This window comes from Carassius gibelio, chromosome A12 (genome assembly GCF_023724105.1).
Source record: "Carassius gibelio isolate Cgi1373 ecotype wild population from Czech Republic chromosome A12, carGib1.2-hapl.c, whole genome shotgun sequence".
In the NCBI taxonomy this organism is placed as follows: domain Eukaryota; kingdom Metazoa; phylum Chordata; class Actinopteri; order Cypriniformes; family Cyprinidae; genus Carassius; species Carassius gibelio.
The window spans coordinates 1549268-1559456 of NC_068382.1; the positions used below are offsets into that span (position 1 = coordinate 1549268).

General features: G+C 33.3%; 2 protein-coding genes across 2 annotated transcripts; one reads left to right on the forward strand and one right to left on the reverse strand.

The window, feature by feature from the left end:
* Window positions 1-1335: 1335 nt before the first annotated feature.
* On the reverse strand, window positions 1336-3536 carry LOC128025617 (uncharacterized). Its single transcript, XM_052612114.1, has 4 exons — window positions 3521-3536; window positions 3046-3461; window positions 2849-2935; window positions 1336-1521 (listed from the first exon to the last, which is right to left on the reverse strand). The coding sequence occupies exons 1-4, from the start codon at window positions 3534-3536 to the stop codon at window positions 1336-1338; spliced, it is 705 nt and encodes a 234-aa protein (XP_052468074.1).
* A 332-nt stretch (window positions 3537-3868) lies between these two features.
* LOC128025777 (uncharacterized) lies at window positions 3869-9882 on the forward strand. Its single transcript, XM_052612305.1, has 8 exons — window positions 3869-4010; window positions 4877-5001; window positions 5868-6251; window positions 6350-6566; window positions 6728-6954; window positions 7068-7215; window positions 8170-8279; window positions 8696-9882. The coding sequence occupies exons 1-8, from the start codon at window positions 3905-3907 to the stop codon at window positions 9002-9004; spliced, it is 1626 nt and encodes a 541-aa protein (XP_052468265.1). The 5' UTR covers window positions 3869-3904; the 3' UTR covers window positions 9005-9882.
* Window positions 9883-10189: the final 307 nt, after the last annotated feature.

Sequence of the window (10189 nt, forward strand, 5' to 3'; positions counted from 1 at the left end):
GGAGCATTGGTCCCAACATTTTAATCTGGGATGGAACATGAATCAAGTAATGCTGTTTAGGTGTAATGTTGTTTTCTGAGAAAAGATCCTTAAAATGTTTAAGATGCTGTTCAATAAGTACTTTCAACTTATCAGTAGTCTCAAGGCTAATAACAGGTGAAAACAAAATTTGAACAATCTCCAGAAGCTCAAGAATGAAGGAAAAATATGCAGTACCTTTAATCACATCCAATAGAAAGGGCACTATTTTGAGTAAAACAAGCATTTGACCCGATGACTGCTTCAGTTTGTTGTCATTGGAAGCTAATGTACTGTACGCAATAGGGCTAGGCCTATCTCTAGTATCTTGTGGAGAGTATGGGAATCCAATTATATCAGCATTGAAAGCATCAAGGTCCAGTTGTCCCAAAAGAACCAATTGTTTCAGGATACACTTAATTTCCAAAGGAGCAATGCCCTCAAGAATTACATGCATTATATCTTGAGGAGTTTGATGGATTAAATTAAAGGCAGGGAAATCCATTACTTTGCTCCTTCGGTTTATTCCATATGTAGTTTTAAGGCTGTTCCTGAGATATTCAGTACTGGCTTTCTCAATGTCACTACACTGTCGAATATGTCTTTCCAGTGTTCTTTGCTCAAAGTTTTCATCATTAAAAAACATTTGCATGTCTTCAAAAGAACATTCACAATGTCGGCATTTACTGTATGCAAAGCCCACACCCTCTTTAAATCCACATAACTCATGTTGAGCTAAAGTATCTCCACATACGGAAACCACTGCTCCATATATCTCATGTTCACCACATGGAAGATGAATCTTCACACCATTATATAGCTTTACCAAGTCCTCATGCAATCTTGCCAATATGGCATCAACTCCACATTCTGAGAGTTCACTTTGCTTTGCAATAGCAAGAAGGCGGATTGAAGCTAATTTTGACCTGTACTTTGGATTAATGTTTCCCAAAGTGTAGTAAAACATGAGCAACTTATTCTTTGAAGCTTGAGACCCAAGTGGATTGCAAATTTCAATTTCATCTGAATAAAGAATTATCTGTAAAGCAGAGGGTCTAGAAGAAAATAAAGGGTGTGAAAGCATTAGTTCACCATCTATGATGTCATAAAAATATCCACTGCTGCATTTCTGAGATCCACCATTTATCATGGCAAAGATTTTTGGATGAGACATTAATTGTTCTAAACTCTTTATCAGGGGTATATAATGGAAACATTTGTTTTTTATTGCGAGGTCTCTTTGTTTTTTTCTTTTCTGACGACATACTGCTAATCCGACTGAAACCTCTTCTGCTTCTACAAAATTGAATTTTTCTTTTATGACACTGTCCTGTCTATATGATGTTGAAACTGCAGCAAATGGATCTTTAAAGGAGTCAAAGAGTCCCAAAGCTTCTCGCTGAAGTTCACTTCCTGCATGTCTGTTGAATACTGTTTGTAGCTGAGTCCCAGTAACTGAGCTTGATACGCCTGAACCTCAGCCACAACATCATTCACACCACTCTGAAAAAAATAAAAACAAAACATTAATTAGCAGGGAAATATATGTTACAGCGTTACAAACATCACTGAATGAGAACATTGATAGATCATTAACGTGACTCAGGAACAAAGTTTTTGCCAAGATTTATAGTGACAAATACTAATTTTAGAGGTGTACTTTTGAGGTTGTGAGGTAAAATTTGGAAATATTATCATTTTTAATGGTTTTGATAGACATCTCATATGCGCAAAGCCTGCATTTATTTATCAAAAATACAGAAAAAAATATATATTTTGAAATATTACAATTTAAAACATCTGTTTTCTGTGTGAATCTGTGTTAAAGTGTAATTTATTTCTGTGATACACAGCTGTATTTTCAGCATCATTCCTCCAGTCTTCAGTGTCACATGATCTTCAGAAATCATGATAATATGCTGATTTTATACTCTGTTATTATCGGTGTTGGAAACAGTTGCAATGCTAATATCTTGTGATAATATAAAATTTTTAAAAAATTTCCAGGATTCATTGATGAATAAAAATAGTAAAGAACAGAATGTATTCAAAATATAAATATATTCCAACAATGTCTTTACTGTTCCTTTTTTAAATTAATTTAACACAACCTTGCTAATTAAAAGTATCAATTGTTAAAAAAAAGTAAACTAAATGACTTCAAACTTTGAATGGTAGTGTACATTGTCACAAATTATTTCTATTTTAAATAAATGCTGTTCTTTTAGATTTCAGATTACAACAAAAAACACTTCACAATAAGGTTTTATTAGTTTACATTAGAGGTAACACTTTATTTTATTATTATTAATAATTAATTAATTATTATTATTATTAAGCACATATTAATGCCTTATTCTGCATGACCTTATTCTATATTCCTCATCCTACCCAATACCTAACGTTAAAAACAAACATATTAATTATTAATAAGCAGTAAATTAGGATTTTTTTTTTTTGTTTCAAAGAAAAGTCATAGTTAATAGTAAATATGTTTCCTATACTAAAGTTTTACCACATTAGTTAACTACTACAGATAACATAAATTAAGAATTAACAACAATTATACAGCATTTATTAATCTTAATTTCAACATTTACTAATACATAATTAAAATCAAATTCTGTAGTTTTTAAACTTTAGTTAATGCACTATGAACTAACATGAACAAACAATGAATAGCTGTATTAATATTAACGGACATTAACAAAGATGAATAAATACTGTAACTAAAAACTGTATTGTCATTTCGTGATACATTAGCTAATGTTAACGAATGAGACCGTTTGTGTTATGTATTGCAACGCAACTTCATTTTACTGATACTAACCTGTGAGAGATGATGTTTCTCTCTAGCAGTCATCACAATAGCAGTGGCATGTCTGGATAGCACATCATCACTTGATAATTCGTCATTCTAAACATGAAGAAAATAGTAAAAATATTATATACTTGAATGTATAATAATTAGGGTAAATAATAGACTATGCTATGACATAATCAACATGAACTAAGTTATTAATTTACCATGGTTTCTTGGTGGAGGCATGAGGAACTTGAGTCATCAGAAGGCCTGTTTGGAATAGGTAGAGTGGGATTCGAATCTGAAGTTTCATTTAGTAGGACATCCTGTGCTTCCAGGTTCGGATGAGACCGCAAAACGGTGTTACTGCTTAAGCCAGAGAAAACTGATTCACCAGTGTCAAAAGCATCAAAATCACCAAAATGTTCCACAGGAACAAGAAGAGAGGTTTGCAAATCCACACTATTTTCCAGTGTCTTTTCATTATCCGGACTGTCACTTGTCTTCCAAGTATCCTGAGCCTCCAGCGTTCGTTCACTATATGTCCACAAGTTTTTGCTGTCCGTTTTTCTAGGTTCACCGGATGCCTCGTGTTGTGCTGATCTCTCTCTCCGATGTGATCTGCTGCTACTCACGCCGTCTAGATATTGTGAGTGTGTTCGTCTGATGTGATACCAAAAAGAGTTGTAGACTCGGTACTCTTTAGTGCACCCATCTATTCCACAAACCAGACGGAAATCTGGACTACGACTATGTGCAGAATTTATGTGACTCAATAAAGATTTGAGAGTAAGAGCCACAAACACATAACAAATTATGCAGCGCCAAATCATTTTCTCCGGTAAAATCAAAGCAAGCTTTTGTAGCGACCTCAAATAAAACAGAAGAGATGTTGAGTTTAAAACTAATGTCAAATGTATCTTTCAACGATAACCAATTAACTACGTTAAAGCCTTAATAACTTCTGTAACGTTCTTAACGTGCCAAATTAAAAACGTACAACACAGGAAATAAGAAAAACGCGCGAGCGTGCATGCGCAACAGTGCGTCGATCCTGTGACGTGTTAACGTTTTGAAATACGCATGCGCAATCAGCGCGCAAAAGTGCAGCAAGGAAACGAATGCACTTCCTCCCGCCAGTTTCTCACGATGGACGGACTCGATGAAGTTGCGATTTGTACTCTAAAAGGTTAGTAATTTATACATTTTTTTTTGAAAATCAGTTAATTCTATTGGCCATTCTGTGTATTTGAAGTTGAATTGTAATCTAAAATTATTCCTACCAGAAACAGCCCTCCTGTAACTGAATAAAGCTGATCATTCAGTCTTTTTCTTGAGATGTTCAGTAACTTAACGTAACGTTACATCTTTTGTCTGAAATTTCAGCCTGTCCCGTTTTGCTTTCCATCTTTTTAGTTGTACTAGTTAGTACAAATTAAATAATACTTAATTTATTAAAAGCGGCTTATATCCAAATATGACCTCGATTTGTTTTGTGACGTCACCCTGAGGCAAATTCAATTAAACTATCACTTCTGTTGTTTTATCGTTAACACTTTATAATAAATTTGTATTCAGTGACAATAGTCAGCTGTTTTACAACATTTGTTTTGCAGCACTTATTGATCCTTGTGTTACATGGACAAATATATATATATTTTTTTTAAATGTGCATACCACAACATTAGTTATTTCATAATGAACATACAATGAACATTTGTACAACCATATACCAATAGTTTTAAATGCTCTAAAACTGTTTATTGCTTTTTCATAATACCTAATGCATTTACTGATGCTGACAAAAATAACCTTTTTGTCAAGTGTTAAGAATATTTTATCATTATTGCCTGTTTATTTCACTTCATTAAGCCATTTCATAGATTTAATATTTCTGCCATGTTAGGACCATGTTATAAAACAAAAATGTCTATATTTCTCTTATTAAATAGCTATAATCAAGTGAATGCATTTTCACAATATCTGAAAAAGTTATGTATACAATGTATAATGCACCTGAGCTATGCTAACTAACATATTTACATGTGTTCTAAGCTGCTAACATTGGGGAAGACATTTTACCAACTCTCACACGGGATGATATACGAGATCTCTTTCCTGGTCCTGAGCACTTCCTGCGACGCAAAGCCATTTGGCTTATTGTTCATAAGGAAGAACAGGTATTTTTACTTAAACCCTTAACTGTCACCCCATTTTTGAGATTAGACATGAATCCAATCCAAACCTAAATGTTTAAAAGTATGAAAAGTATGAAAAACTTATGAAAGTTTAAATTTACTGTAAATCAAATGTACTGTACTAAGCATTTATTTTATATTAAATGCATATTTTATCAAATATATTTTACTCTAAAATTGCTATCAAATGAAAGCAATATGTCTATCCAAGTTGCAGTTGAAGTTGATGTAAAAAAAAAAGCCCCTGGATGTCACAGACATTGTTAATTTTTTATTATTTTTTATTTTTTTATTTTAACTATTGATACATTTTACTATTATTTTTATATGACTATTACAAATTTATAAATGTCTGTCCAAATATCAAAACAGTTGGCAAATATTGAACCGTGAGACTCAGACTTTTCCAACATTATTTGTTTTTTCAAGATTTGACTATAAAGTAGCTAAACTAAATATTGTAATTTGTAACATGACATCACCTGCTAGGGTAGGAGCTCACTAAAAGAAATGAAAGTACCATTTCCATGGTAACACCACATCGATTTAAAAAGGTTTTCATAGGTCGGACCTAATTGTGGTGTTGATTAATAAAATATGTGATATGAAAAAAGGCAATATATAAGAAGAGTGTCAAGTGTCCCATCAGTGGGATAGTGACAGTTAAGGTTAAAATATTTGTGTTTTGGATGTTTTTTACCGGTTATCGGTAATTACATTTTCAGCACAGAGGATTTATATGTAAATTGGTGTGGTTAAAGATGAACACTTATACATTCAAGTGTGACCCTCTGGAATAAAATAAGTTACTTTTCTTATTTGATTAATGTATACATTTTGTATTTTAGGAGAACACCATTCCTGTTGAACCCCAAGGTTCATCAGCTGATGATGAACATAATGGAAGTCCAAAAAGAGATGACCCCAGCACTTCAAAGTTTTTGAAGTTACCCAGCCCAGAATACGTTCTCTTCACTGATAGTGAACTACAACATGTGAGACGTGCATACTTCGAGCAGCAACGTCTTGGAAAAGAGGGTGAAGTCACCTTATCAAAGGAGCTCTTCTGCCGACTCATCCGAAATACCATGACAAATATGATATCTATTGCAAGAGCCTCTTCAGATGACTACAAATATCCCACTAAACATGAAGTTATTGCCATGGCAAAGCGGTTAGTGGAATACTACCCTATGATAAAAGATAAGTCAACTGGATCAAGTCATGAGTGGGTGAGAGACTTCATTTGCTTGAATATTTATAGTAAAAACATGTTTTCCTGCTAACATTGTTTCAAAACTATTCATTGATGCTTCCTTCTTTTTTACAGGACACTGTTGCCAAAAAGCTCTTGAAGCGACTTTCAAATATCCGAAGTCCTGTGAAGGCCAAACACCCTCCATCCAAGAGAGTACGTCTGAATGAAGTACCATCTGCTGCAGTGGCAAGTGACTATGATGCTGATTCAAGTGCATCAACAGTTCATCTGTCACCACCTTCAAGATCAAGCACCCCACAGCAAGAAAATGACAGCATTGATGAAGCATGTATGTACATTACCATTTACAAGAAAATTCACAAGTATAGTATTTGCAGTAAGTAATAACATAATATTTGGTAATATATGTAATCCTAATTCTGCCTTATTTATTTTTATGTGGCATGGCATACATTCTTGTTCTAATTATATTGAATGCCTGAATTATAGCCGACGGTCCAGACAACAGCCTTGACAGCCAGAAAACACAGGCACGACATTACAGGACTCTACAAGAAATGTACAAAGCAAAGAAGCCAAACAAAGCTGCTGTAACTCATCTATTAGACCTGGAGTTCCAGTCCAGAAGAAATTTCATTGACTCAAATGCTTTGAAGGAGCAAGACCGACCCACAAAAATGTTACAGGCATACCCGTGCTTCAAAGAACTGGACCATGTGGGTATACACATTGAAACATACTTTAGACTCAGTGACAAATGTCCCATATCATCTGCCTAACTGCAGACATACAGATTAATGATTTTTATAACTTTCAATATTTCTCTCAGGTAATGGATGAACTGCGGAGAGTCATTGAGCCAAACAATAGCCAATACACTTCTGAGGTGAAAGGCAGGTGGGAGAACTTCTACTCCAAGGTTCAGTTTTATGGCGTCATGAAGAAAGTCATGAAGCCTCCAAGGACATTAAATGGAGGTAAAGATGTATTTCATTGATTGACCTACCTGATTTCAGTAATAATTTATAAGTATACAGTAATAAAGTACTTACCATTATAGTACTTACTGGTTTATATTTAATTCATAGTTATTATATTGTAGTATCTACATTGGTAATACATTAATAGGCTATATGCAATTAGTCTTCATTCATTTTCAGTGGAATTAACAGTTATTGTTGTTTAATTAGCTCATAAGTAATAACTTAGTTAATATTTATTATGATTTGTTTACAACTTAAAGGGTTAGTTCACCCAAAAACAAAAAAAGGTGTAATCTATCACTCCCCCTCATGTTGTTGTACACCCATAAGACCTTCATCTTCAGAACACAAATTTAAGATATTTTTGATGAAATATGATGGTTCAGAGAGGCCTCTATTGCCAGCTGTAATGACACTGCACCTCTCAAGATTCAGAAACAGTTCATGTGACTACAGGGGTTAAACTTTTTATACTTTTTATAACCTCTTGAGATCCATAAAGGTACTAAAGACATATTTAAAACAGCTCAAGTGAGTTCAGTGATTCAACTTTAATGTTGTAAAGTGGACAGCCATTTGATAACAGATCATTCTAAATTGTAATGTTGACATGCATTCTCTGTAAATCTGTTTTAAAACTATGTATTGTGAAAAGCGCTATATAAATGAATGTGAGTTGAACTGAATTAATCTATTTATTCCTAGTTAATTAACAATTCCTTTACTACGAGCTAATTAAACAATAATAACTAATTGTTGTGACAGTGTACTCACTATTTGTATATTAATATATGTATATTAACTACGAATTAACTATAAACGAATAGTTTGTTAATGATTTTGATGTACTTTATTCTTGTATAGTTTATAATAAAGTGTTAACCTAATTCCTAAGTGCATATCAATATCGATTTCCTCTCTTGTTTTTTTTTTTTCTTGTTTTTTTAGTTGAACATGCCATTGCAGTTTTTACTGCCCTGCCACTGCTCTTCCCATCTGGCTCTGCAGCACCCAAGAAACTGGTCCCAATCAGTGAGGCTCTTTTCCACGTCCTCACGGTAAGTTTAACTTCAGTAGTGATAACTTAGCAGGTGCCTAAGATGCCTACACTGTCAATAAAATACTTGGTAAAAAAAAAAAAAACGTCCTAATTGGGCTACTCAAAAAACTGGCCATGAAACAAATAATAATAATAATAATAAAAAAATTACCTTGACCCCGCCTTTGGTAGAAAAAATACCCATAATAACCAGTCATTTAGAAGGGTGTAAATGCTGTTAAGTGTAATTGAGCTTTATTTATATGTTTTATATTAGATGCATTTTTACCCGGGAAGAGCTTCAAACTTGAAAAAGATGTTTCCTTTTCCTCATTAACCGTGTCCACCCAACAACATATGAAACACAAACATTACTTACTTTGCTTTTTTTTGCTGTGTTTGTAGTCTAAATTCTGTATTTATTTGGTTTTCTAGCCCTCTGAGGATCCTGATACCTACATCCACCGGCGTGTGCTTTCTAGTCCTGTCTTGCTGATTGGTGAGCAGAACTGCATTGTGGTTGTAGGTACAACTCCAGTTGTAACTTTTGAGAAAGATTTGCTCTACGAGGGACCTCTCTACCTCCTGGCCTATTACTATGCATTTCACCTGACATATCCCAAGTGTATTGCCACACTCTTGTCTGTGTTACAAACACAAGTACTTGGAGATGTCATCCACGAGCAGGATGCAACCTCCTCGTACAAGAAGGCCATTCATGAATGGAAAATGTTTGTTGAGTAATTTCTTTTCTAACATGTTGTATGGCTAAGGCAGTGAGAGCCGCAGGTTTTTTTTTTTTTTTTTTTTATTTGTTTTGCACTTTAATTGTGCTATTTTTTTAGTTTCTCCCAGTTTTCAGTACTGTTTATTGAATTTGCCATAAATGCAATACATTCATTGAGTAATTACTGTTTGAGGTTATAGTGAATGCAGGTTATAGACTGATGCTATCTCTTTGTGCAGAACATTTGCTGTTGATGTGTGTGTGTGTGTGTGTGTGTGTGTGTGTGTGTATGTGTGTGTGTAAATGTGTCAGTTGAATAGCCTTGGAATCAGTTCATCCTGCTTCTATGCTCCATTTGTTTAAGACGAGTTTTTTTAATAAATGTTCAGCAAATGTAAGTTGTTTGTTTATTCATTTAGTACATTTTAAGTTTCTTTATTGGTGTGTTTCAAGAATTTTTTATCTATTTTCAGGTTATTGAGCATTGTTAAAAAATCTAAATAAGATGAATTTAAGGTTAAATATCTGCATTAATATTACTTATTCAGTTCTTATAAAAAGTGAAATTTGCATAATTATAAGCATGTTTGTCTAGTTATAAGACCTAACAGTATTTTTAGTGACTAGATTTGAGACAACTTTTTCTAGTTTTAATGAAATCTGCACTTAATGTACTTCTTATTCAGTGTTTATAAAAAGTGAAAGTTACATAATTATAAGCATGTTTGTCTAGTTATAAGATCGAACATTATTTTTAGTGACTAGATTTAAGTACAATATTCTAGTTTTAATGCAATTTTGACTAAATTTATTCATTATTAGATTCTTATAAAAAGAAAATACTGCATAGCTTTAAGCATTTTTGTCTAGTTTTAAGATCCAATTGCATTTATTAGTGACTAGAAATGTATGCTATTTTCAAGAATTCTTATCAAGTCAGTTTTGCTTACCCCATTGGCAGATTATTTTGCTTGATTTTAGTACACTTTGACTGGATTTAAGCACATATTGCTTGTTTCAAGGGGGGTGTTTTTTGCAGTGTATTACATAAAGCTGTTTCATTCAGTATTCAGTGCAAATCTTGCCAAACTGAAACAAGCTTATGTCTTATGAAGTACAATGTTTTCTGCAATGCTGTAAGACAGTTTTTAATGTGTTAGAAGTTATATGCACAAAAACTAATGTTAGGACTTCAATGATCA

Coding starts and splice junctions, on each gene's coding strand:
- LOC128025617 (XM_052612114.1), bottom strand. Junction 2,936..3,045: donor GCCTCCACCAAGAAACCATG/GTAAATTAATAA, acceptor CTTCATGTTTAG/AATGACGAATTATCAAGTGA. Junction 1,522..2,848: donor AGAAACATCATCTCTCACAG/GTTAGTATCAGT, acceptor TATTTTTTTCAG/AGTGGTGTGAATGATGTTGT.
- LOC128025777 (XM_052612305.1), top strand. CDS start 3,905: ATGCGCAATCAGCGCGCAAAAGTGCAGCAAGGAAACGAATGCACTTCC. Junction 5,002..5,867: donor TTGTTCATAAGGAAGAACAG/GTATTTTTACTT, acceptor TTTGTATTTTAG/GAGAACACCATTCCTGTTGA. Junction 8,280..8,695: donor CTCTTTTCCACGTCCTCACG/GTAAGTTTAACT, acceptor TTGGTTTTCTAG/CCCTCTGAGGATCCTGATAC.